The sequence below is a fragment of the Mirounga leonina genome, unplaced genomic scaffold (genome assembly GCF_011800145.1).
Source record: "Mirounga leonina isolate KUSES-001 unplaced genomic scaffold, KU_Mleo_1.0 Mir_507, whole genome shotgun sequence".
NCBI lineage: Eukaryota > Metazoa > Chordata > Mammalia > Carnivora > Phocidae > Mirounga > Mirounga leonina.
Genome location: NW_023270789.1, coordinates 2,975,849 through 3,003,700, shown reverse-complemented (window position 1 = coordinate 3,003,700; position 27,852 = coordinate 2,975,849). Strand labels below are relative to the sequence as shown.

The window sequence follows — 27,852 nt, the reverse complement described above, 5'->3', positions numbered from 1 at the left end:
TCCTGGGATCGAGCCCCATATCGGGCTCTCTGCTCGGTGGGGAGCCTGCTTCTCCCTCTCCCACTCCCCCTGCTTGTGTTTCCTCTCTCTCTCTGTCTCTCTCTCTCTGTCAAATAAATAAATAAAGTCTTTAAAAAAAAAATAAAAAAATAAAAATACTTTATTTTTAAGTCATCTCTACACCCAGCATGGGGCTCGAACTTACAACCCCGAGATTAAGAGGCACATGCTGTGCTGACTGAGCCAGCCGGGCGCCCCTGCATACTTTAACTCTTCATCCTCACAGCCAGGTTGTGAGCTAGTTACTGTTACTACCTCTGTTTTTACAAGTGAGGCACCAGAGAGGTGAAGGCATGGGCCCAAGTACACAGCAAGCCGGTGGCAGAGCCAGGATCCGAACAGGCTGGCTGCAGAGCCCCGGCCCTTCACCACTGCTCTTCACGGCCTCAGTTTGTCGTTCAGGGTAACATGGGAGCACGTGAAGGGTCCCTGTGTCATGCTCCACACGGGAGGCGGGCCGCTGCCGTGTCCCAAGCGCTCGTGACGGTGCGGCGTTCCGGGCCAGTCCTGACGGAGGGGTGCCAACTTGCCCGGCGCCCAGCCAGTCCGCGGCTGTCCTTGCCACATGAGGGAACCTGGGTGTCCTGGCTGCAGCTATGTTGCTCTGGCAGAGTCCGCCAGGAGGGAAGGGGCTGAAACCTGGGATGTCGGGTCCCTTGGGACACCTTGTCTTACACATGTGACAGCCTAAAGGCATTTCGGTGGTATTTCCTCCACAGTCGGTGTTACTACAGAGGCAGTGTGGGGTGCTGGCCCTCTGCCCAGGAGGCAGAACACCCCCGAGCTGTATAGCTCGGGGGGGTGACACTCTAGCAGCCCGCGGTGTCTCTGCACAGTGTCCCCCTCATGACGCGGCGTGCTCCTGTTGGCGGCCGGGGCCCGTTGGTTTAACTGTGTGTGCCGTGGGGACCACCCTCATTGCAATTAAATGCTCGTGAAGATGACATTTGAAGGGGACAGGATTTTGACTTCTTTCCTTTTCCTGGCCACTGAATCATTCTTAGGGAAGTCATGATGTTACACATTTTATTAGAAGCGTAAATCACAAAAGAACAGTTCCTTGACCTCAGCAGTTTATAATCTGAGTGAGTCATAAATAAAAGCAACGTTAAATAAAACTAAACTGTTTGATTGAGGTGATGGGAATGAAGATAGTGGTGGCAGATGGAAAGTTCTGTTTAGGGAGCGTTCGGGTGCTCCTAGCAGGCCACGTGCCACAAGAGAAAAGTGTAGCCTTCTCTAAAAGCCAGGCAGCACACATTGGCTGAGCGCCTACTGAGCTTGTAAGGCTGTGTGTCTGGAGCTTGGGGACGAGACCTTCAACAAGGCATAATGACAGGGAGAGGCTGCTGCTGACCAAGTGCCCCTCCATGGCTTGTGGGAGCATGGAGAAAGGGGGCCACGCTCTGGGGACCTGGGAGGGGACCCCAGAGGAGGTTACATTGAAGAAGGAGTGCAAGTTTGCAGGGCGGTCAAGAGGCGAAGGCCACTGCTGGTAGGTGAGCGCAGTGGTGTGACATGGTGTGGGGGCTGGAGATCCTCAGGTCATTGGGAATGACCTGGGGAGGGGGTGGGGGCAGAGGGAGGAAGGCGACAAAGAGGTTCCAGTACCAGTTCTTGGCAAGCATGGAGGAAGGCCTAGGGGTCAGCGAAGACAGAAACATGGAGTTACAAAAATGGATGAAACCGGCACAGTGAATGTCAGAGGAAGAAGGGGTTTCCACACCAGTGAAGATGAAGAGGGCTGCGACAGTGGCAGGGGACCCCAGGAAAGGCCTGGCTTTCCTCCCACCCCCGTCAGAATTTGTACCGGGCAGGGGAGGGCGGGGTGGCCCTGAGGGAGCAGGCTTTCCTAGAGCCAGGATCCGCAGGAGCCGGCTTCAGGGTTGGCAGAATTGTGTTGGGAGGGTTACATGTGGCTGTGAAAAGAATGTCATCTGGGGAGTGTGAGGATGGGTGCTTATTGATCACTGAACACAGATTGAGTGGAAAAAGGCAGAGGACCAGGAAACTGAGAACGAGAATCGGCAGGGGGAAACCCGAGGGCCTTGCGTTTGGGGCCTGGCCAGGGATGGCAGGACCCCAGGCCCCGTGGGGATTGGCCTCGAGTGCTGGAATGTACTCTGGGATGGGGTTTCCCTGTGCAGCCCCAGCGGGGGCTTTGGAGGTCTGTGGGCGCCGCTTGGCACTCCACGCAAAACCTTGGTGGAGTGTGAGCCCCGAGCCGTCTTAGATCCTTCTTGGAGGACTAACCTCCTGGAGACACTGCCAGTAGCTCCCAACCCTATGGAAAGGTCCAGACTCGGATTGCGGACATTTGGCTTCTGGCCTTGGAAGGTGTCCCGGGGACCGTAGCGGTGCAGCGTTGTACGAGTTTTGCCATAACAGACTCTTTCCGGATCCTTCCCATCCGGGGCGAAGACTTTCCTTTCCATCACTGTAGTTGGTGGCTTGGGCATTTGATTGTCAGGACAGGAGTAGCACTCGCCTCGTTCCTTTGGCTCATCCTTAGTATGTAGCTGTCTGATTTTTTTTTTTTTAATCCTTGCTCCTCTCTCGTTCAGAACCAGACTACCAGGTGTACCTGAATGCTTCGAAAGTCCCCGAGTTTTCCGACGACCTCACAGAGCTGGAGTGCCGGATAGTGGACATGAAGAGCTCGGAGGCCAGCGTCCGCTTCACCGTGTCCTGGTACTACAGGGTGAACCGGCGCAGCGACGACGTGGTGGCCAGCGAGCTTCTTGCGGTCATGAGCGGGGACTGGACGCTCAAGTATGGAGACCGGAGCAAGCAGCGCGCCCAGGACGGAGACTTTATTTTTTCTAAAGAGCACACGGACACGTTCAGTTTCCGAATCCAAAGGACTACAGAGGAAGACAGAGGCAATTATTACTGTGTTGTGTCTGCGTGGACCAGACAGCGTAACGACAGCTGGGTGAAGAGCAAGGATGTCTTCTCCAAACCCGTCACCATATTTTGGGCATCCGAAGGTAGGCGCTTTATTCTTGTTCACTGAGGTTTGGGGTTTTTGTTTTGGCCCAGCGCGTCGCACTGCGCGGTTTTATGTGCCGGGTCTCCCTGCTAGGAATCCAAGAAAATGCGAGGTCAGATGACTGCTGCTCTAAAAACAGCATGGACCCCTTCAAGATGCTGACGCTGGCGAAGGCTCAGTCCCGTGAGAGAGCTGGCGCTTGGGGGTGGTAGCTCATCGGTTCCCACAGCCCTTGACGCTGTTGCTCTGCAGGGTGGTCTTGGGCCTTGGGGGTGTGCTCACGTCTGCGAGTTCCCGCTGGAGGCAGGGCCACATACCGGGGGCACGGGGGTGGGGGCCAGACTGTTGCACCGGCTTCTGAGGTGCCAGTCATCCCTTCAGAGAGATCGTTTCTGGAGAGGGGTGACAAGAGCTTGAGGGAAAGGTTCTTTGCTACGTCTCCTCCCGATGCTCGGAGCACTGTCTGCGTTGGGACGTCGGACTTGTCAAGTCCATCACTACAGGAAGCCCAGGCCTCCTAGGTCCCCCTCGTGCCCTGGATGTGAAGTATCACACGTCCCTCGACACGCCTTAGTTGACTGATTGCCGCCACCCCCCCCACCACCCCGTCCCCAGCCCCAAACAGGGCCCTCTGGGAGCTCAGCAGAATCTCCTGGTGCCTGAGGCTCAGCTTGGAACGTTCCTTGCTCTTTCCCACGTTAAACATGACCAACCTCGCTCTCCTCCTCCCCCCTGAGGCCGCTGTTTGCCCTGGGGTCTCCTGAGCGGAAGTGTTTTCTCCCCATGCTCCTCATACAGTGGGGCCTGTTCATCAGCTTGTGTCACCCCCCTCATTGGACTCCTGGGTCCTCCTCGTTCCCTTGGGGAAGTGGTTAACTTTTGTTTCACAGCCGTGCTCTCAAGTACTGTCACTGACTTGTAGCTTCTCTTCCACGTACAATGCTGGCCCACACTTGGACTGCACCTCATGATTACCTGAGGAGCTTTAAAAAAACACTGATGCTTGAGTCCCACCACAGGTCCTATCTTAGTTGGCTGAGGGTGTATGCAGCCTTGGGCATTGGAATTTTTTCTTTTTAAGATTGTATGTATGTATGTATGTATGTATGTATGTATGTATCTATCTATCTATCTATCTATCTATCTATCTATCTATCTATCTTATCTATCTTCCTTCCATTCTTAGATATGTCCAGGGGTGGAAGAGAGGATAAGATGGACAGTTACCCTACTTAGATTCCTGGCCAGCCATAACACCCCCTTGCAACCCAAGTTCCCTTGCCCTGCTCTTGTTTTGCATTATGCTCTGGCCAAACCACAAACCAGTCCAAAGCCAACCTTCTGCTACCTCCCTACCTACATTTGTAGTTGGATAAAAACATTTAAATGTGTTGACTGGCTTCACGTTAAATCTGTGATCATTTATGTCAACGGGGCTCTCAACACTGCCTGGCAATCATTCTGCATTTCCATAATCCGTTTACTTCCCTACTCTCCAAAATGATTATTGCATACCACCTTCTTTGTCTGAAAACCTCCTCTCCCAGCCTTACTCTCAGCTGTTGGTCCTGGGTTCTCTTTCCCTAAAGAAACAGAAACAATCAGAGGAGAATTTCCACATGCTTGCCCCTAGCCCATGTCTTAGCAAAGGCCAGCCCCTCTCACTGGTCAGGCATGAGGCCCCTCTCTCTTATGTCATCAATATTCCTCTCTTTTCTGGACCTTTTCTATTGGCCTCTGAATATTGTTAGACCTCCTGTTCCTGTTTTAGTATTTTATAAAATAATTTTGAATTCACTTCTCTCTCTGTCTTCCCCTTCTCCAAACCGCTTTGCCCCCACCGATTGCTCTTTCTTTCCTTTTATAGCCAAAGCATTTGATTTGTCTGTACTCAGTGGGTGTCTCTGCTTTCTCTTCCCATTCTCTGTGGCACCTCCTTCTTATCAGACTTTTGCCCCGGTCCTTGTGTTAAGACCAGTAGTGATTGACATCCTGCAAAATCCAATTGTTTGTTGTCTTGCTTCACTTAGCAGGATTTAGCACAGGTGGTCATTCCCTCCTCCCAGAAATCCCTTGGTTTTCCCTTGGCTGTGGGATGCCACCCCCTCTGGGCTTTCCTCCCACCTCACCACAACTCCTCTGCCACCTTTGCTGGATCTTCTTCATTTCCTGACCCTGAGACATGAAATTACCTCAGAACATAGTCCTCGGACTTCTTCTCTAGTTGACTTCCCTCCCTTGATGATGTCTTCTAACCTCGTGAATTGAAAGCTGCTTACACACCATTAACTCCCGAATGTATATTTCTACCCCAGACTTCTTCCCAGAATGCCAGATTCAACACTCTGTTGCCTTGTTGACACGTCCACTTGTTTAACGGGCATCTCAAACTCCTGTTCAAAATGGTGCTTCTGGTCATTTTTTGGCCTTCTCTAGCACCTTCGTTGTAGTTGTTCAGTCCAAAACCTTCATCCTCAGTTCCTCATTCTTCAGATGGACTCAGAGTCTTGCTGCAGCCACGCTCCCCTGTTAGCAAGCCACCACCATCTCCTGCCTGGATTTTATCACTGCCTTCCTGACTGTTCTCTTTGCTCCCGCCCATGCAGTGGCAGCTGGAGCAGCCTTGTTAAAATGTCAGTCAGATCATGAAACTCCTCTGCCCTAACCTTCAAAGACTTCCCATCTCACTCAAAGCAAATCCCAGAGTCCTTTTGGTAGCCTTGCATGCCCTATGGCATCCGGCTCCCATTACCTTCTGACCTCACCTATAACTCTCCCCAGTGCTCACTCCTCTTCTTCCCCTCTGCCTTTCCCATGGTGCCTCCAACACGCCAGGCATACCTCTGCCTTTTGGCTTTCTGCTTGCTCTTCCCTCTGCCTAGAATGCTGTTCCCCACATGGTTACGGGGCTTGTTCCCTCACCTTCTCAGCTCCTTGATGCCTCGTCAGGGATGCCATCCCTGGCCACTCTGTCTAAAATTGTGTTGTCGCTCCCTGCCCCCACCCCCCCCCACACACACTGTTTTTCTCCTCTTTCCCTCCTTTATTCTCTCAAACATTTGTCACCATCTAACTGTACCATATATTTTACTCATTTATTTTGTTCATCTTCTTCCACTAGCATGTAGAGGGAGGGGCTTCTGTATGCTTTGTTTACTGTGGCGTTCCCAGTGCCTGGAATACGGGAGGCTCTCACTAAGTACTTGTTTAATGAATGGGTGGATTACCAAACTCACAGGAGAATCAGGAAAGAATGTGGGTGGCTCAACGGAACCTCAGGAATCTGTGATACTGGAGAGACACTATAACACACTTGTTCTGCTTAATAGGTTTGGTGGAACAGCCCACAAAACCCAACATGAAAATCTTATTTTATAACTAGACAGATTATAGAATTAATAATCTTATTAAAGGATAAAAAGCATGTGTTTAATTCATTTATTCATCCAGTCAACAAATATTTAAGTACCTTCCAAGTGCCTGACATTGAGCAATTATAATGTAGATGGCTTCTAATGTGTATATGCTTAGGGATTTCTTTTTTCACAGAGAAGCAGGGAGTAACATACTTAAACGTAAAGTTAGTGTAGGCATGGACACTGGCCCAAATTGTTAAAATGGCATCTCTGTGGAAATCACTAGATGGACAGGTGTGTGTTCCAGTCACCTGACTAATAATCTGTTCTGTACTGTGACCATGATATGATTAAACAGAAAGAACCCATTTCTCCCTTGCTCTGATCTTCCAAGCAGACTTTCCCTGCACTTTTACCAGCAGAACCTCAGGGAGAGGATGCCCCTGGCATGGTCTAGGGCCTGACCTGGGTGTTGTGTTCAGGCGCATCTCCTCCTATTCACGAAGAGTGAGCCCTGCCTCATGTCCTTGAGGGTACCAGTAGTCTCCTGGATTCCCTCACACCCATTAAATCATTTCAGACTGTTCTGCTTCATCCAGCATGGTGGTTCGTAGCCTGCTTACAGATAACACGTGATTTTCTTTCTGAGTTTCCAGATTTTCTTAAGTGCTATTGTGCAGCAATTTGCAAATAAATTCCAATTTCCTTGTCATTGTGCTTTCAGATGCATATCCATTTTCACTAGTCCTGTTGGAAATCACCTCTTTCTGGTACTTCATTCCAGATTCTGTGCTCGTGGTGAAGGCAAGGCAGCCGAAGCCTTTCTTTGCTGCAGGAAATACATTTGAAATGACTTGCAAAGTGTCTTCCAAGAATATTAAGTCACCACGCTACTCTGTTCTCATCACTGCTGAGAAGCCTGTGGGGGACCTTTCCAGTCCCAATGAAACCAAGTACATCATCTCCCTGGACCAAGATTCTGTGGTGAAGCTGGAGAATTGGACAGATGCGTCGCGGGTGGATGGCGTTGTATTGGAGAAAGTGCAGGAAGATGAATTTCGCTACCGGATGTACCAGACTCAGGTCTCGGATGCGGGGCTGTACCGTTGCATGGTGACAGCCTGGTCTCCTGTCAGGGGCAGCCTGTGGCGAGAAGCAGCCACCAGTCTCTCCAATCCTATTGAGATTGACTTCCAAACTGCAGGTGAGCCAGGAACCCTGTTGAACCGCAGACTGAACTAGAACGCAACCCTAGGATTTTGAGCCAGTGGCTTAATTTCTCTTAAACAGCTTTCTTTATTGAGATGTAATTCACATGCCATATAGTTTTACCCATTTAAAGGGTATCATTCAGTGGCTTCCAGTATATTCACAGAGTTGTACACCCATCACATTTGATTTGTGGAACATTTTCATTATACCTCGAAGAAATCCTGTCTCCCTTGCTGACACCTTTCAATTCCCAGCCCTCCAGCAACCACTCATCTACTCCCTGTCTCTATCAGCTTGCCTATCCTGGACATTTCACATTACATTAATGGAATATAATACATGGTCCTCACGTCTGTTTTCTTTCACTGTAACATAGCATTTTCTTTTACTTTCTTTCTGTCTGTCTTTCTTTCTTGTCTTTCTTTCTTTCCTCTTCATTGTTATACAGTGTTTTTGAGGATCATCCATGTCATAGCATGTATCAGTACTTCATTCATTTTTATGACCGAAAAATACTCCACGGTGTGGAGACACTACGTTTTATTAATCCATTTATTGGCTAATGGCCATTTGGGTGTTTACAGTTCTTGGACTATTAGGAATGATCCTGTGAACATTTGTGTACAAATTTTTGTGTGCACGTACTACCCTCATTTCCTTTTTTTTTTTTAAGATTTATTTATTTGACACAGAGAGAGAGTGCACAAGTAGGCAGAGCGGCAAGCAGAGGGAGAGGGAGAAGCAGGCTCTCTGCTGAGTAGAGAGCCTGACGTGGGGCTCGATCCCAGGACCCTGGGACCATGACCTGAGCCGAAGGCAGACATTTAACCGACTAAGCCACCCAGGCGCCCTCCTCATTTCCTTTTTTTAATAGGTGAACCAAAACTCAGCTATTTTAACTCCTTTAGAGAACACAGTGGAGTATAAATAAAGAGAAGAGGGCATTGGACCTCCAGAGGGGTTACATGACTTGCCACACGTGCAAGGCTCAGAGACAAGTTCATCAGGGGTCCCTAGGACTGACGGTCATGGGCACTATTTTTGTCCCGTCTTATAGAGCAGTATTTCCACACAGGGGATAAGTATCCCAGCCTTGTGCCTCACCTTGTTTTGGGACTGGAGAAAGATTTCCCATCAATTCGTCGAGTTGCCAGAGCTATGCTGGTATGGATGAATATGTGTCAACCAGCTCGTTAAGAATAGTTACTGGTGGTGGTCATGTATGGCAAGGTTAATTAAAACAAGAGCATTTTTGTGTCTATTCTGAATTGATTTTGTTTTTGGTTAAGTAAAATGTTTTTATGCTATAAGACGGAAAGGTCAACTTTTTTTAATGGCATGGATACATATTCTCAAATAGAAATATTTCTTATTCATCCAAGTAATTCATTAAACTCCTCTGAAATAATTTGTGTGTGTGTGTGTGTGTGTATGCGTGTATATTTCAGCAGGTAGATATTTAAAAGTTTTTGATCCCCGAATTTTATTTAGGATATCAAGATGAAGGATCATCATTTATGAGTTTAATATCGAATGTTTTCACTAAATCTGCCATGGATTCCAGTTAGAAATTTCTGAATGTATAAATTTATAATCACCTGTAAAAATTCAGGTATTAATTGAATCAGCATAATGAATACAAGATATTTGTTGAATTACATGATTACCTTTTAGAGTAAAGGTAAACTAGACCTTAAAGTTTATTTTTCATTGAAGTTTTTTATTAATATTCTTTTGTATTAATATAAACTTCAGTTGGGGCGCCTGGATGGCTCAGTCGTTGGACGTCTGCCTTCGGCTCACGTCATGATTCCAGTCCTGGGATTGAGCCCCGCATCGGGCTCCCTGCTCGGCGGGAAGCCTGCTTCTCCCCCTCCCACTCCCCCTGCTTGTGTTCCCTCTCTCGCTGTGTCTCTCTCTGTCAAATAAATAAATAAAATCTTAAAAAAAATAAATAAGCTTCAATAGTGTATAATGAAATTATTTTCTAGTTTCTTCAATTTGTTAACATTTAGATTAATAAAGAGAAAATACTGATTTAAACCCTTAGATTGGAAAGAGCAGAGAAAGTGCAGGCTTCTTTTATTGTGTATATTTGCTTGTTTGTTTTTTAATAACAGCTTCATTGAATTATAGTTAACATGTAAAATTCACCCATGTGAAGTGTACAATTGAGCGGTTTTTAGTATGTTCATGGAGTTGTGCAGCCAATGCCACAATCTTATTCCGGAGTTTTTAACCACTCCAGAAGGAAACTCTGTACCCGTGAGTGCTCACTCCCCACCCCCAGCCCCTGACTACCACTAATCTTTCTATTGCTATCGATTTGTCTCTTCTGGACGTTTCACGTAAATTGAATCATATGTGTGGACTTTTGTGACTGGCTTCTTTCATTTGACGTAACGTTTTCCAGGTCCATCCACGTTATAACGTGAGTCAGTACTTCGTGATTTTTTATGGCTGAACAATATTCCATCATGTGGATGGACCACATTTTGTTTATCCATTCATCTGTTGACGGACATTAGGTTATTTCCACCCTTGTGGCTACTGTGAATAATGCTGACATAAACATTAGTGTACAAGTTTTGGGGATGGACATGGGAGTTCATTTCTCATCTAGGAGTGATGCTGGGTCGTATGAGCTCTGTTTAACTCTGAGGAACTGCCAAACTGTGTTCCAAAGCAGCTGCACCGTTTTATAGTCCCACCAGCGATATGTGAGGGTTCTAAGTGCGCCACATCCTCACTAACCCTGTTATCCTCCGTCTTTTTTATCATAGGCAACCTGGTGGGTGTGAAGCTGTATTTTATTGTAGCTTTAATTTGCATTTTCTTAATGACTGTTGATGTTAAGCATCTTTTCATGTGGTTATTGGTTGTATGTGTATCTTCTGTGGAGAAATGTCTACTCAGATTGTTTGCCCATTTTTAAATTGAGTTATTTACCTTTTCATTGTTGATTAGTCAAGTTTTTCATAGAGTCTTGGAAAAAGCCTCTTAACAGATACATGGTTTAAAAATATCTTCTCCCATGGGTGCCTGGGTGGCTCAGTAGGTTGAGCATCTGGCTTCCGCTCAGGTCGTGATCCCAGGGTCCTGGGATCGAGCCCCACGTCGGGCTCCCTGTTCAGTGGGGAGCCTGCTTTTCCCTCTCCTCCCGGTTTGTGCTCTCTCTCGCGATCTCTGTCACTGTCTCTCTCTCTCTATCAAATAAATAAATAAAATCTTAAAAAAATATATCTTCTCCCACTCTGTGGGTAGTGTTTTCACTTTGCTCATGGTGTCCCTTGAAGCACCCAAGCTTGTAATTTTGATGAAGTCCAATTTATTTTTCTTTTTGTTGCTTGTTTTTGGTGTCTTAACTAAGAAACCATTGCCTGATCTCAGGTTGTGAAGATTTATGCCTCTGTTTTCTTCTAAGGAGTTTTACAGTTTCAGCTCTTACATTTAGTACTATGACCCATTCTAGTTAATTTTTCAAAAGATTTTATTTATTTATTTGAGACAGAGAGAGAGCACATGAGCCAGGTGGGGATGTGGGGGGGGTGGGAAGTAGGGTAGGGAAGGGCAGAGGGAGATGGAGAGGCAGACTCCCTGCTGAGCAGGGAGCCTGAAACAGGGCTTGGTCCCAGGACCCTGAGATCATGACCTGAGCTGAAGGCAGACGCTTAACTGACTGAGCCACCCAGGCGCCCTGATTTTTGTGTGTAGCAGAGGATGATATTCAGCCTTATTCTTTTGCATGTGAACCACCCAGCTGTTCCTACACCATTTGTTGAACAGCCTCTTCCTTGACTTGTCTTGGCACACTTTTCAAGAATCATTTATCCATGAATGTAAGGATTTTTATAGACTCCCAGTTCTGTTGCATTGCTCTGTATGTCTTTTCCTATACCAGGACCACATTGTTTGATTACCGTAGCTTTGTAGTAAATTTTGAAATCAAGAAGTATGAGCCTTCCACCTTTGTTCTTTTTCAAGATTGTTTTGGCTATTCTAGATCTCTTGCATTTCTGTATGAATTTTAGGATCACCCATTAATTTATGCAAAGATGACATCTAGGAATTGTGTTGAATCTGTAGATCAGTTTGGAGAGTATTGCTGTTTAACAGTATTGCCTTCCAATCCATCAGCATGGAACATCTTTCTGTTTATTTGGGTCTTCTTTAATTTCTGTCAGTGGTGTTTTGTAGTGTCAGTGTACAAATCTTGAACTTCTTTCATTCAGTTTCTCCTAAGTATTCTATATTTTGATGCCATTGTAAATGAAATTGTTCTCAATTTCCTTTTCCCTTTATTCATTGCAAATATATAGAAACACAGCTGATTTTTATATATTGATGTTGGATTCTGCAACCTTGCTGGACTTATTATTAGTTTTAATTGTTTTTTGGTTGATTCCTTAGGGTGTTTTAAATACAATAAAATGGCCTCTGTGAATAAAGGCATTTTTACCTTTCCTTTCCAAACTGAACACCTTCTAATTATTTTTCTTGCCTAATTGCCGTGGCTAGCACCTCTAATACAATGTAGGATAGTAGTGGCACAAGTGGACATCCTTGTCTTGTTCCTGATCTTACAGGGAAAGTTTTCAGTTTTGTACCATTAAAAATCATTGTAACTGTGGGGTTTTGTTGGTTTTTTTTTGTTTGTTTTTTGTTTTTTAATAGATGCCCTTTATTGAGTTGGGGAAGTTTCCCTTCGTTACTGGTTTGTTGAGTGTTTTTGCCATGAAGAGATGTTGGATGTTGTCAAATGCTTTATCTGTGTCTATTGAGAGTCAGATGATTATGTGGTTTTTGTCTTTTATGTATCTGTTTTATTCTCTGAAGGGGTTTATTCCATCTTGTTTTACATTTGTTATTTGATGTTTCTCTAGAATTGTTATGGGAAATAGGGGAGACATAAAATCTTTTGTATTTCTGGATGAGGAATGGGTATTGAATCTCTTTCTCAATTCTTTACATCTCTGCATAACAGGTAAAATGACTGTAGCTTCCAGGTTGAATGAACTGGCTGAGATTTTTATTTTATTTAGTCCACGAGTTGTCATGGCCAGTTCATGGGTTTAATTAGGAGAAGTTGCCATCTGATCTGCCCAGCACAGTGCCCTCGCCCTGAATGGCTCCCAGCAAATACTGACTAGATACTGAAGAGTCTTCACTTCCTAAAAATCAACAGCAACACCGTAAGATACACATAACAAAGAGGTCCTTCTTGGTGTCCACCTTTCTATCCCCAGGTTCTGGGGTGCTTGCCTCTTGGTATGAGGACCATGTTTCCCAAGGGTTGCTGCTGAGTCATGAATTTCACTGACCCAAAGTGTCAGGGGGAAAATACGGATTAAATGTTGTGGTGTTCAAGATGTTGGCCTTTAATAGAAAAAACTTGAAAATATGGTAAAGTAGAAAGAAGGAAAAGAATTAGCCATAACCTACCCGACACTGTTAATTTGTGTTGTTTGTCTTCCTAGAAATCTTCCCTTGCATGTTTTCTTCATGGCTGTGAGATCAGGCTGTATGTGCAGTTTTGTGATCTGCTTTCCCCCCTTTAACCTTTTAAGATAAGCAGTTTTCACGTTAAAACAAATTCTAGGTAAATAACAACTTTAATGACTACACTTCCCAGAATTTAGTCATTTTACCCTATCGATGGACACGCAGATGGTCTGCAGTTTTGGCTTTCGCAAGAATACTGCTTTTTACAGCCCTTTTTAGGGGCTGGAGTTAGAACATGGTTCTGTCAATGTTTGTATTTAAGAGCTGAGTGTGGGCCATGTACTCTCCGCAGATTAGGAATCAGGGGACATCTAGTGACTCCGGTTCACTTAAATTCTCCGTGCCGTAGTCTGTCATCCATGAAGTTAACCAGACAAATTCCCTCGCGAAAACAGCATCACCACAGAAATTGACCATAATAAAAGTATTTCCAAGCCTGGGATAATGGCCCACATTAACAGTGAGTCGTTCGTTCGAAGGAAATCCACTGCTGTGAATATTTTACAATGAAGGCCTTCTCCCTGGCCCATGTCCGCCTGGTGAGCCGAATGCTCTGTTGTTCCCACAGCCATAGCCACTAGGGGAAATGAGAACCATGACTCGTGACCTAGAAGGCATTTGGGGTTTTCTTTGGAAATATAAGGAAAAGAAAGTGAAATGTGTCCAAATTGATGCGTCTTGCTGTGCGGTTTCAAATTTAGGAACCTAAATCCATTATGAGGTCTTTATGTTTTATCATTCTGTGGTTTCTTAGAAGGGGCTTCGGACACTTGAAGAAAACCCCTTGGTGTAGCTCTGGTTACTACCATGAAATTTCTAGTCAGAGAAAACACCGTGGTCTTCACTGCTCACCTGGGTTGCTACTGACCTGTACTCCCAGGGGCCCGTATGTGGTATGAAGTGCTCCGCGGTCATGAGCACAGGGTCAGGTCAGAGCCACTGGCTCAATCCTGTCCTGCCTCGCTCCAGTGAGCAGAGCAAATCCAGGGTGGTCGGGACCTGTGGGAACTGTGGCTGGGAGAGAGGTTGATTGAAGGGCAGGCTACCCGCAAGTAGGTCAGGTGTCCTCATCTTCTCTGCTTTCCTCCCTTTCCCGATGCCCCGTGACCACCATTCTGTTACGTTCTCCCCTGCACCCAGAGTTGATGCCCTCCTGCTGCTCTGGTCAATCTGAACTCTCACCGCAACCTGCTCAGGGCTGCCCCACCTCCCTGGGTTGCCATCTCCTCCACCCGCCCTTCACCTTTCTCCCAACGGAACACCGGCTGCTCCGGTTCTCGGTTTGAGGAACGCAGTCTGATGAGTTCATCTTCTCACTCATGGTGAAGTGAAGATACAGCCTTTTTAGCTCTTTGCCTTATCGGTTCTCGTGACTTGCCTCATTGGTTTGCGTGACCTTTACACACTTTCTCAGTCATTTTTTTTTGTATGTTAAAGTACTTTTTCCTATTTGGTGATCTGATTTAAAATGTAGTAGCACTTGTATTCTTAGCTTGTAATGAGTTTCAGAATCAGCGTCCAGGGCCATCTCTTTTTGCTTCCCAGGAAACCCAGGGGAAATCCCATGGCACTGGTATTCAGCAACCTTCTTCAGGCTTGCCTGTTCTTATTAGGATAAGGTAAATATCGGGCTCTTAGGATCAGGTTGACTTAAAGCTGTGCAATGCTGTCACCTGAAACTGAGGAGTAAAGGGTTTAAAAAGAAAAAAAAAAGAATGTAGTACGTAGCCCCTCTCTCTAAGAAGCGACTAGGAGCCAGATTCCTTCCATGCAAGGCATACTTTTTTTTTAATTTAATAAGTCCCTTATTTATGCCTAGTCATCAAAGCATAATAATAATTCTACCTACAGTCAAGTGCACCCAGTTGACTCTATGATAAATATTATTCTAACACTAAATTCTACGTGTTCAATCTTTATACCTCATAGTTTGTTGCTCATTTTTATGCTCACAACTCAAAAAGTGGGAGCATCTCTGCCTTGCACAGTTCATTTTGGGTAGACACGTCTTTTGGCCTCTGGAAGAAGGAAAGAGTCTTTTTTAAAGCAAACTGAATATCAAGGGGGTGTTCTCAGGAAGGGGTGCGGGTCTGGGTAGTGTTCTGAAGCGATGCCCGTGCTGCCTCAATTTCTCCTGACAGATTGGAGCCATACCTCTGGTGCTCCCACTGTCCCCTACAGAGTGTCGTCATAGTTGACATGTCTGTCTGCTGACTACATTTCAGCCTCCTAATGGCAGAGCCCCTGTCCCCAGCACAGTGAGGCCGCCCACTCCATTGGGGCCAGAAGTGTCACCGATTCAGTCCCGTGCCCTCTGCTCTCCTGCCACCTTGGCCTGGAAGGGAACCACGCAGAACCAGAAGTGGCACCCGGGTAGCAGGTGGGGGTGGCCTTCCAAGGGGACCGTGGTTGTCATCAGAGAAGGGGTAAAGGAAAAGCCAGAAGCAAAGGTCATTCTGTAGGAAGAGTTCTGTTGTGGTTGTAATTCAGATGATGCTCGTTTGGCTGTGCCTGGTGCACGTGTCTCTGAAGAGAAAGGAAAGCAGCCTGAGACCACCACCTCGCCCACTTCCAAGGAAGGTGGGCCGCACGTAGATGCCCATGAGAGCGTCGGGAGTGGAATTGAAACAAAAGCGTGAGTGGGAATAATGAGGTGCTGTCACTCTTCCCCAGGGCCTCTATTTAACGCCTCCGTGCATTCGGATACACCATCGGTCACCCGGGGAGATCTGATCAGATTGTTTTGCATCATCACTGTTGAAGGAGCAGCACTGGACCCAGGTATTTCTCTCTGTCCTCTCTCCTTGCCCTTGTCACTTTCTGTAAATGCCCCCTCGTGTCATCCCCACTGTGTGACACAGACGTGGAGGTCAGGGATTGGACTGTCCAAATCCCCAAAATGCCTCACTCTGTACTTGGTACTCAGTAGGTGTTTGATAAATCCTTGTTGATGGACGCATCTGTCTGTTAGATGATTTGGAAACCCATCCGGACGCTGGAATCTGAGTTGTCAAGGCGGTCAGTGGGCCTCTTCCAGGGCTGATTCAAGCTCAAGCTGCTTTGAAACCTACCAGTAGAGTCTAGCTCCTTTACTTTATCTTTCATTGCATTGATTCATTCAGATATTTATTGAACTTCTTCTAGTAACAGGTACTGGGAATAGAGGAGGGACCAAAGGCTCCACATCATGGAGCTTGCAACCTGGTTAAGGAGACAGACAACAAAGCAATCCTCATGTAATATAATATCAGATGGTGTTAACTCTATGGTGAAGGACAGAGCAGAGTAAATGAGTAGCAAGGACCAGGTGGTGTTATTGTAGTTTAAATTCTTGGGAAATCTTTGTAAATCTTTTCTTTGCAAAAATTATTAGCATTTGCCAACGGGCCTAAGAGCTTTAGGACGTCAATCTTAACACCTTTTCTTCAGTGACCAGTTGGTGTCCCTGCCTTACTCGTAGACCCCCGGGGTTTGAAAGAACATTAAAGGCACATAAGGTGTCTGCTGCTGAGCAGGACGATACCCTCCACTGCCTTCTCCCAAAGAGACTGCGGAGAGCCTGCTTCACTGCATGATAACAGTCACCTCTAGCTTCTGTAATTACCCTGGAGGAACAGAGAGCTGTGCTCTCTCCCACACGCTTTGTCCTTGAGCATCTTTGTGCCCCCCACCCCACCACAGGCAGAGCCCAGGCCTCTCACCGATCAGCACCTTGAAAAGGCCAAAGTGTACAAGGCTCTCAGCGTTCTGTGCAGAGACCACTGGGTGTGTGGCCCTGGGGTGGAAACTGGAAGCGGGTTTTCATTCTGTAGTAAGGGCAGGTTGTAAGCAAAGGGAGGATGGCCCGCAGTGAACCAGAGTGGACAGCATGAGCAGGGCACTGGGCAGAGCTGGCCTCGAGGAGCAGTGGCCTGGGTGGCCACCAGCTGAGATCTAGCTCCTTCGGGACCACCGGTCAAAGGTGGAGGTGGTCACCAGCTCCGGGTTGGCAGTTACTCTGGTAGGAAGTCTTTTTGGCCTCTTGGGCCAGATGGTCTCCACAGCAACTGCTCGGCCCTGTTGCACTTGGTGTGAAAGTAGCCGTAGACAGCATGTAAGCAAATGGGCTTGACTGTGTTCCAGTGAAGCTTTATTGACAAAACACAGGTGGTGGGCTGGATTAGGCTACCGACCCCTGGACGAGCTGATGGATACCAAATTGGCTCTCTCAGAGAGCCTGAACATGGCTGAGCTGCAGAGGTAGGAAAAAGAAGGTAGAAGAAGAGGAAAAGGAATCCATCCAAGCCACCGGTTGGTGAGCTGTGTTCTCAGGGGCACAGGGTAGGGAGCCCAGGTCTTGAGGAAGCTGAGGTGCAGAGGAATGGGGACAGAGAGTGGGATTCAGAAGTGAAAACGAAAGTGAAAGTTGAAGGGGCTGCCAGGACACGGGGGAGGGAATCCTGTTCAGAAGTCGGTACCATGTTTACCCTCGAAGCTCATGGATGATATATACCAAAATAAATCATTTAGATGTTCTTTCTCAGTAAATTAATGGGTCACCAGTTGTGCCCTTAATATAAAAGTCTTTTCCTCCAGGATAATTACAGAAGCTATAGGTGGCTGTTATCATGCAGATCACAGTTTTCCAGAACTTTGCACTCTTGGACTGTGTGGGTAGAAGATTCTGAATAATTAAGCACACGCTGTAATTGAGTTTTTCCTCACGCACCCGATGGGCTGTGGAGGAATTTTCTTTTGGAAAGGACATACCGCGTAAGTGGGCCTAGCGCCAAGGTGCTCCGGTGCGGAGAGGGGGAGGGACAGGGCAGATCACTGCCCTTGAGAGGCAGTGTCTTAGGTCAGGTTCTCTAGAAGCAAAGCCTGAGACAAGCGTGCAAGTGATTGAGGATGTGCTCCCAGGGAGCAAGGGAGTCAAGACAGAGCAGGGAAAGAAGCCAGGCAAAGATGTGAATTCAGAACAAGTCAATCCCCCCCCCACCCCCCCAGGGAGCTCTGGAGCATGGGTGGTACCACAGGGTACGGCCTCTGTGAGCTAAGGCGCTAGGCTTTTAGCTCTCCGCCATTCCTCAGTCACTGTCCACAGGCCGAATGCTTGGGGAGTAAGGGTGTTTCTTGACCTCCAGGAGGTGGCTTCCATCAGCTGAAGCCAGTCCTCTGGAAGAGGGTATGGGTGTGAGAATGTTAGGGGCACCAGGGGCCTCTGCTGCCGGCGGTAAGGCCCTCCCTGTTGGTAGCATCTGTTCGTAGACTGTGTATGTTGCAGTGTAGAGATAAGGATGTTCACGGCGGGCAGGCAGTGAGTGCTTACTATGTACCAGGCAGGTGCACTTGTAAGCATTTTGCAGAGATGACTAACTTAACCATGGGCGAAGTTGTAATGTTCCTTCTACAGCTGAGGAACCTAAGTCACAGAGAGTTAAGTCACTCGTCCAGGCCACATGGCTAGCAAGTACGGTGCTAGGAGTCTGGCGTGGTAGCCTGGAGCTCCACGAGGCATGGCGGGACTGGGGCTGGAGTCTGCACCCAAGTAACGGGGACACAGTTGTGACTTCTTGCCTTCAGGATCCACCCAGCCCCTGCAGGTGACGGCAGCATGGTGTGAGGGCGTGAGGGCGTTGACAGCACTCCCCCTGCCCCCAGGGAGGTGGTCTTCTCGGGACGAGATGACCCCTAACACTGGCAACAATCAGATTTTCTGCCCAAGTGCCACAGTGGGCCGATGGGGTGGAAAAGAAGGTACTTTGAGCGTTGGAGTGGAGAGCAGTCATCCTGTAGATGGGATTGAGGTTTGCCCTGGCCCTTAACATGTTCAGAGTGAGCTGGAAAGGAATCATCATTTGGATAATTTTGTAGAAAGTCTTGCTTTTCGTTTTGCTTCTCTTCCTTTCCAGTACGTAAGCACCTGAATATGATTTGTGTAATCATATTACAGCACTTAAGATAGTGCTTTCTGAGGTTATTGGTGTATTTTCACGAAGGGAATAAATGTTATTTTTTGTGTAACAAAAATGGTGTCGTTTAACATTTATATAGAAAGCCTTATCAGGTGAATTTAAGATAAAAGGTGCGTGTGGCCTTGCAGTCCTTCCTGGCCTGCTGAATGCACCCGGGGCCCGACACGGCTGGTGTCAGTAGGGAATGGGCCAGAAGACGAGGTCAGGGGCTTATGATGTGTGCTCCATGTTCAACGTGCCAGAGTCTTCCTTCTCCTATGCCCACGTTCATTTGTTTGAGGCTGTTAGAACCTTAACTTTGCAAAGTGCTTCGAGATTCAGCAGCATCCTCTCTGGGACTGTTGAGCTGTGTTCCACTTTCTCAGCTGAACGTGTTTTTTCCTCTTGTCTTGAACTTAAGCACATCTGCAAGGGAAAAAACACAGTGAACAATAAAACCTAAACTGTTGGGACGCCCCGCGTGGCTCCGTCCTTTAAGCGTCTGCCTTCGGCTCAGGTCATGATCCCAAGGTTCTGGGATTGAGCCCCGCATCTGGCTCCCTGCTCTGGGGAGCCTGCTTCTCCCTCTCCCTCTGCCTGCCACTCCCCCTGCTTTTGCTCTCTCTCTCTGACAAGTAAATAAATAAAATCTAAAAAAAAAACAAAAACAAAAAACAAACAAAAAAGCCCTAAACTATTTACCACTCTAAATTGTGTACAGTTCACTTTATGTACCTTTTGTTCTTGACTGCATTAGTGTCTTCCCAGTCTTGGGCTCTTCTGCCTGACATGTCAGAGGACCCTGCTTTGGCAAACAGAGCATGCAGCGTCGCCACCTAGCAGCTTTACGTCCTGCGTTCCCTGTGGGAGACAGTGTTGGGTGCTCCTTAGGTTGGGTGGTGGTGGCGGCATGGTTAAGAGGGAGGACTCTGGAGCTACACTCCGTGGGTGAAGCCATGTGCTGTGCTGCCCCCGGCTCTGTGACCTGGAACGAGGTATCAGGCCCCGCCACAGAGGCGGGGAGTGTGACAGTACCTCCATCGTGGGGCTGGCCTAAGACACGACGAGCCGCGCTGGCCCCCAGTGACGTGACGTGCGTGTTAGCCACACGTGCGATTTCTGCCCAGTGCACTGACCCAGGGTTTCGGCTTGGTCTGTCACCCGCAGACGACATGGCCTTTGACGTGTCCTGGTTTGCGGTGCACTCCTTCGGTCTGGACAAGGCTCCCGTCCTCCTGTCTTCCCTGGACCGGAAGGGGATTGTGACCACGGCCGAGAGGGACCAGAAGAGCGAGCTCAGCCTGGAGCGCGTGAGCGTGCTGGAATTCTTGCTGCAAGTCCACGGCTCTGAGGACCAGGACTTTGGCAACTACTACTGCTCCGTGACTCCGTGGGTCAAGTCCCCGACGGGTTCCTGGCAGAAGGAGGCCGAGATCTACTCCAAGCCCATCTTTGTAACTGTGAAGATGGATGGTAAGACCGACACGTGGTGAAGTCTCTGTGCTGCGCCGCAGCTGACGGGCTTAGGTGGCCACTGTTTGAGACTGTGCTCTCTCCAGACCTGGCCCGGGCCCGCAGCTGTTTCCCCAGGTGTGGTACCGTGTGCCGGAGGCACCTCTGGGAAACGATTTTTAAGACTTCCTGGAGAGATTTCTGCTGCTTTCTGTAAATTCCGTGCAAACCCACTTTCCTTGTCATAGGGTTGGCATGGACTCTGCCGGGCAGAGGCAGAGAACATCATCGAGAGAGTGGGTTCAGGTCCCCAGCGGAGGCAGTGAGTGGGTTCCTGCCACTCCTGCCCTGCTCCTGGTTTTGCTTCTTGGAAAAGGGAGGCTCTACCTGGTTTCGTTAGCATAGAGGGGGTTCTCTCTGGAACCCTGAGATGGGAAGGGGGCTCCCTGCTTCATTAGCCCACACTGCCGCCAGAGTCATTCTAACTAGGTGGTCAGAAGGCCCCCTTCCCACCCCTCTCCTCCCCGAGCATCCCAGAGTGGGGGCACTTGGTCCTTGGCTAGTGAGAAACCCATCTTCTCTGCAAAAAGCTTCAGACTGAATGTTAACGGGGAAATTCCATGGAGAGCATTAAAGCCCCAGGACCTCCGAGGGTTAGGAGGGGCCTTGGAGTATGTTTCCCTGATGCGATGTCAGTTTGGGGGAGACTGGAATTGGAACCCCAGCTTCTCCACAGATGATTTAGCCTTTGTGGTCCTTGGTTTCCTCTCTCCTACAATGGGGTACCCGTCTTTCGTCGGGCTGCCCTGAAAGGTGAGCCACGTGAAATGGCAGGCAGCAGCCCGCATGCCAGCATCCGCCCAAGGAGTGCTGGTGCTTCTGGGCGAAGGGACTCGGGATTTGAATTGTGCGATCTGTACGGTGTTTGTGCATTCCTGAAACTTCGTCATTTACACCCTATTTGCATCTTAGAAATTCCTTGCTTGAAGTAGCTCCATGTGAAAACCCAGATTTCCCGAACAAGGGAGCGATTATTCACTTTGCTAGGTAATTTACTATAGTGTTACTTAAAATAGCTCCCCGAGTACACTTCAGTTATTTGATGCATAGAATTGATTTATGAACCGTTTTCTTAAGGATGCATCTGCTGCTGAATGCGCAGTGCCCTTATCCTGACTTTTAAAAATCCATCTCCTGCCAAAACCCTAAAAAGCAAGTTGACATTCAAAGACATCAGATGAATTCTTTTTCCTGTTTTTTATTTGTTTCTCCCCCACAGAACTGGGAGGGGTGTGATCTGCTCACTTTGTGCGCAGAGAAGAGTGCTCGTGTCTCGAGAGCACTGTGCTAGATGCTGGATACAGCTTGAGCCCTCTGGGGCGGGGGTGGGAGGGGGTCACCTCTCCTGGGGAGGGGAGGGGAGGCCAGGCCAGGCGGTGGGCTTCCCGTGGCCGCCTCCTGCGCCACTAACCCGGCATCCCTTCGTTCCCTTCCTCCCAGTGCTGAACGCCTTCAAGTACCCGCTGCTGATCGGCGTGGGCCTGTCCACCGTCATCGGGCTCCTGTCCTGCCTCATCGGCTACTGCAGCTCGCACTGGTGCTGCAAGAAGGAGGTCCAGGAGACAAGGCGCGAGCGCCGCCGGCTCATGTCCATGGAGATGGACTAGGGCCCCGCCGGGGAGCGGCCACCGGGGCGGTGCAGGAGCGATTTGGGCGGGAAGAGGACAGCGAGCTTTTCACGCGCAGTGTGTGACACTAAAAACCAGTCCTCTCTCATCTCAGGTGGGACCTGGCGCGCTCTCTTCTCTGCATGTCCAGTCCTGAGCGCGGACACGTTTACCAGCACACGGCTCTCCTTCCCACGGCACTTTCTGGTAGAACAGTCGCGTGTGTGTGTTCCCAGCTGCGGCTTTTTAATGGTTGCCCCTTCGTCTAATTTTTTTTTCTCCTGCCGGTTTATAGATCTCTGACCTATGTGTGTTCATATGTTTGGTTTCGAGGGGTTGCGGGGAGGAAGGACGATGGCTTTCAGAGTTCTTGGTCTCGGGGGGCGGGGGGAGGACAGAGCTGCCCGCCGGGGCCGGCTTCTGCGTGGGGGGCCCGTGTGAGGAGAGCTGCCAGTGCAGCCCTCTGCCCTGCCCCGACCTGTGCCGGAGGCTAACAGGTGGCTTTTACCACCCTACCCACCCCGGATTTTCAGGGGTTTAGACGACATTTGAAATCTACACTTGCAGTATGTAACTTCTTACTGAGCCCAGATGCTTTTCTTTTTTTCTAATGCTTCTCTGCCCCCTTTCCACTTCTTTTGGATTTGCTTTTATGTGAGCGTGCTGACATGGCCCTGGAATCTAGAATTTGGCTCTCCACCAAGCACCTTATCTTGCCACCTTAGCCTTAAGAATGAATATGACTACGAAGAAAAATACACAGCCACCTCTGTCCAGAGCAGTACGAAGGTCCTCAAGGAAGAGGACGATGGGGACAAGGGCAGGAGGAGGCATTCACTGCAGTGGTTCCGAGGCCACTGTGCCTCGGGGGGCCCCAGGAAGAGTGGAAGAGGGTCCTGGGAGTTAGATGCCCGCGGCTCGTACCGGGGCTGTGTCCGGAGGAGGGGGCCACCGCCGCCCCTCCCCCCCCGCCCTTTGTGGGTGGCAAAGGCCTTGGCCACCAAGGGACTGCCAGTGGCACCCACGGACGCCCCGCGTCCTTCACGGGCTGCTTGGGCTCCTTCCCGTGAAGGTGTTGCTGCTTGCAAGACTGCCTGACTTCACAGAATCAGAAATTGCCTGGAAGAAAACCATGCATTTTCCATGACCTTTTCAGTCCTTCAAGTCTTTGTAAGATCCCCTGCAGGGGGTTAGCGAGAAAGGGTATGCTTTGTGATATGTTTGCTTCCCTGTTAGGCACACGGAGGAAACCAGCAATTTACTGCCGTGTGAACAGCCTACAAAGTAGATCTGAGAGCAATCCGTTTTGCCCGATTGCTCGTCCCCGGAGTAGGACACGGACCAAAAGAGATCCTCTGCTCCCTGAGGCGTCTGCCCCTGCACAGCACTGGCCTTTCGGAAGCATCCCAGTGGGGTTTTCTGAGGCTCGCTGGTGACTCATGCCCTGCATTGCAATCCTCTGTGCTTTTATCCTGGCTCTGACGAATCTAACACTGCTCTGTCTTCCGAAGGGAAAAAAGATTCGTTTGTTTTGAGCAATAAAGTCCTACAAAATGATGGCCATTCATGTGCGGCTCTTTGTCACAATGGGCCGGACGAGCCACACTCCCCCTCGGCTCACCATTGTCCCCTCCACTTCCCTCACTGTGCTGCCGACAGTCCGTTCTGCCCTTGTCACCGAGTCTCCCCTCCTGCTCCCCGGGGGGCAGGGGGTACAGATTGCCACCCAGCTTCCCCTTTTTGTTCTACCCACCCAGGGGACCCCTCGTGGTAGACCCCATGCTAATGGTAGAAGCACAGATGAGTTCCCGGCCCAGCGTCTGCCCCAGCGGAGCACGGGCGACCGGAGGAAGAGCGGGAGGCCTTAATAGCTCTAGATTCGGGTCTTTTCTACCCATCGTTTCTGGACTCTGCGATTTCAGAGGAGGTGGGTCACAGGTGATTGTAGATAGGGAATTAAAGAGAGACCACATATTCACAGGTGCTATTAGTGAATCAGTGCCCTTCAAGCCTACACGCTTATCGCTCCTAAAAGAAGATTCAGGATTGTTGTAGTGCAGGCCCTTCTTGGTAGAGGAAAGGATACTTAGCTGTACATGTGACCAGGTGGCCCCAGGTCGATGTGAGACCAGGGAGGGGTCACAGCAAACACTCGGCAGGAGAAGTAACATGTGCTCACGCTGTACCTTCTCCTTTCGAACTCCGTTGTAGCTCAAGGCTGGGGGTGTTCAGGCATTGACCCCAACCCCACCCTCTGATCATTGGGCCCTACTGCAAGTCGCCTAGAGGGGCTGGTCCAGAGGAGGAGGAAATCCCAGGGTCTTGTCCCAGGGACCACATTCCTTCCAGAGAGAAACTGGCCTGGAATGTGTGTCCCTTTAAAAGTGTGAGATACACTCTTTAGCTGTACCAAATAGGGCTCCCCACACAGTGCTCTTCTGGAAGGGGTTCCTGCCGGAAGCACTCATATGAATGGAAGAAGAACCTAGATGAAATTGCACTTCTTAACAAAAAGAAACTTTATCAAAAGTTTGGGTTTTTTTCTAATCACAAAAATATCCCCAGAAAGAGCCTGAGCTATGTTCAGATAGAAGCCTCGAAATTACTTTAAATTGTTTACTTTATAATGTTTACATACACTTTTCACTTTTAAAAAAAAAAAAAAGAAAAAAATGCAAACTCTGACTTTTTAACAACTTTTCAGATTTTTTCATGGGACGGTGGAACTCTGACTCACCAACTGGATTTAAATCTTAATTTAGACATTTATTTATTTGTGTGTTTTTTCCCCTCCCTACCCATGTGGCTTTCCCCCAAGATCCTGGCAAAGGACGCCCCTCCTGCCCAGACCCTTGTCTGTCTTCCCTGGCGGCTCTTGCTTCTTGTTTTGCAGACTGCCTGCAGCCATGATTTTGTCACTGACTTCTGTGAGCCAAAGACTGAGCCTTTTTGGCAGGAATAATAAGCAATACTACACAACTTGCTACTTTCAGAAAACTTTTTTTTTTTAGCTTCACCGATGACAACAGAGGAAGAAGGGAACTGGGATTTGGGTAAGTTCTCCTCTGTTATATGAGCAAATTCTCAGTGATAAATAATGTGTGCAGATCACTAGGAGAAGAAAAGGTGACTTTCTGTCTGTCTTAGCGTGGCACATAAGGATCTGCCGGATTTTACGTAGACAAAGAAAGGGTCTTGTGTATTTTTGTCCGTATCCGATGTTATACGAACTAATTGTATTGTTTTATACTGTGACCACAAATATTATGCAATGCACCATTTGTTTTTTATTTCATTAAAGGAAGTTTAATTTAAATTGCAGTTGTGTGAGGAACTTGATCTTGGTCTCCTTGCCCTTTCATCTCTGTGTGAGGGACGGTGGCTGAGTTTCCAGGGGCATCTCCAGCACCTTCCAGGCTCTCTGAACACTGTGGTAGCACCAGAGGTCTTCCCTCAAGAGAAAAGAAGTGGATTTAACAGGATCCGTACTGGATCCCCGGCTGAGGGCCAGGTCCTGTTGCCTAGCAAGATCCCCTTGTTCTTTGGTGAATTCTCATGACCTTTTGGGTCTCTCGTCAAGAAAGGGGGAAGTTAGATGTTGTTCCTGCCTGTAGATGACGAAACAAACACAAGGTTCTGTGATCGTATCGTGGTGAGCACAACGGCGCTTCTGACTCATGACCCAGTCCGGAGCCAAACCGGTCCAGAAGGTGCCAGCCCCTGAGATGTAAAAACGGTGCTCCTTCCCAGGCCGCCAGCTTCCGGAGCCCGGACTGGAGAGAACACTGAGAACCCCGACTCCCTGCTGGCTTCCCGCCCCACCTCCCCTGTGGGCCCTGTGGGTGCCCTGGGCAGGGAGCATCTCTCATCGTGAGGTCTCCAGGGGCTGGAGTACACCAGCTCCACTTCCCAACCAAGTGTTGTGTCCTAGTTCCTAACCTGGCCAAGAGATTGAGAGTTCCGGACACATAGAAGGTACACGCAGTCTGTCAATGCACAATTAGTGCCCTGCTGTGGGAAGTGGCCCATCACTGCGTGCTTCTCAGTGAACAGGGAGGATGCTGCCCACGTCAGAATGGGACACAGAGCTGGGTTTTCGCGGTCCCCTTCTGATGACTGGAACTGTTCCTGCCTCGGTTTAAATTAAAAACAAATGGAAAATTTGCTTACACACCTACTGTGAGCCTCGGCATTGGGCTGATCAGCACAGGGAACTTGCCACTTAATTAGGCGTCTGCAGGCCATGGCACATACTGTTTGCTTGCTTAGAAACCTCTTCCTGCCTGTCTAGCTCGTACTTCTTCAGGGCCCAGGAAGCCTTTTCTGCCCCTCTAGGCTAGGCAAGGGTCCCCTGACAAATGCTCTGGGAGCCTCAAAGTGGTGTGAGGGCAGGGACCATTGCCTGCCGTGCCCCCATCCCCACCCCAGGGCCTAATTACGGCAAGAGCTAACACCGGGATTATTACAACATGCCATGGACCGGGTGCAGTGCCTCAAGTCATCCCAGGGTGGCTCCAGCAGAAGCTCTCTTAACTGCTCTCCCTGTAGCTGGATCTTCCAGAGAGAAGCTACTAATCTCGGACCCACAGCCCAGAGCGTGTGGCACCCTGTTTTTTAAAATACAGGTTTTGTTACTAGGTAATACAGGCATAGCAGAACAAGAGATGACTGCCACTGAAAAGATAGTGTGTTCTCACAGATCCCAAGAGGAGGGGGCACATCATGCCAGTCTGGGAGGCCACAGGGGGAAGGCGAGGGGCCATTGGGAGGCAGAGGGAGGGAGAAGCATGGGCAATAGCCTTTATTGTGGTTTTCACGGGAAGAACAGGCGAGTCAGGATCTGCAGGCTTAGGGATGATTCGTTTGGATCATTTCAGTGGGCTCTGGGGTGCAGGGGTTGTCCCTAGTTTTCTGGGACCTGGTCCTGGGGTGAGCAGGGCAGGGGATAGTGGTCCTAAGTGGGAGCACCGGGGGAGAAGGTAGCGGGGATGCGGGCTCTGGATCGGTGGCTTTGTACGTGGAAGGCGGGCTCACAGTGAATCAGTTCCTCTCTCTAGGAACTGGCTAGCTCCGGGAGGGGCAGCCCCCGGGATCAATGAGGCCCCGGATAGCAAAGCCTCAGAAAACAATATAGAATGACATGATTAATGCGCTCGCCACCTGAGGCTTGTCGGCTGCTCGGGCACACCTGAGCTCCACCCGCGGAGCTGGTATTCGCCTGAGTCCTCTCTGTCCTGGGCAGTCGCCGCCAGCGCTGTTCCTGTGATTGTCTGAATTCGTTCCATAGTCTGTACACCAGTGAAATGTGAGTGCCAAAGAGGTGTTGTGAGCAGATGCCTAGGCATTTTACAGGTGACAATGCTACTCCCGCCCAGAATTTGGACGCTCAGCCAGGGACCGAAGTTGAGTCCTGCCATAAGTTCCTGCTTTGCTTTTCCCTGGGGACCTTTTAAAATAACCACTTAGGGTCAAGCCCTAGAGAAGTTAGTGACCTCCACCCCAAGCTCCTTCAAAGTAATAGGTGCTTGCTACCCTGCTGTCTGTCTCCTGCTCCCTCGTGACCTAGTGTGGAGGGCTACCCTTACCCCAGCTCGTTGCCCCCTCTCCCCGCCCCTGTTGCTGGGAGGTGTAAGTAATAAATCCTGTGACTTGACTTCCTTTGTGTGAGTGCACTTGAC

At 48.9% G+C, this 27,852-nt stretch overlaps 1 protein-coding gene across 2 annotated transcripts in view; it reads left to right on the top strand.

Moving 5' to 3' along the window:
• The window catches only part of PTGFRN (prostaglandin F2 receptor inhibitor), an 81,095-nt gene extending 55,605 nt beyond the window's left edge, over positions 1 to 25,490 (top strand). For both annotated transcript variants that reach the window (XM_034990209.1, XM_034990208.1), the window contains exons 5-9: positions 2,625 to 3,050; positions 7,193 to 7,612; positions 15,796 to 15,903; positions 20,223 to 20,528; positions 22,008 to 25,490. In XM_034990209.1, the coding sequence (XP_034846100.1) occupies positions 2,625 to 3,050; positions 7,193 to 7,612; positions 15,796 to 15,903; positions 20,223 to 20,528; positions 22,008 to 22,174 (1,427 nt within the window). In that variant the 3' untranslated portion in view covers positions 22,175 to 25,490. The remainder of the gene's footprint in view (positions 1 to 2,624; positions 3,051 to 7,192; positions 7,613 to 15,795; positions 15,904 to 20,222; positions 20,529 to 22,007) is intronic.
• Positions 25,491 to 27,852: the final 2,362 nt, after the last annotated feature.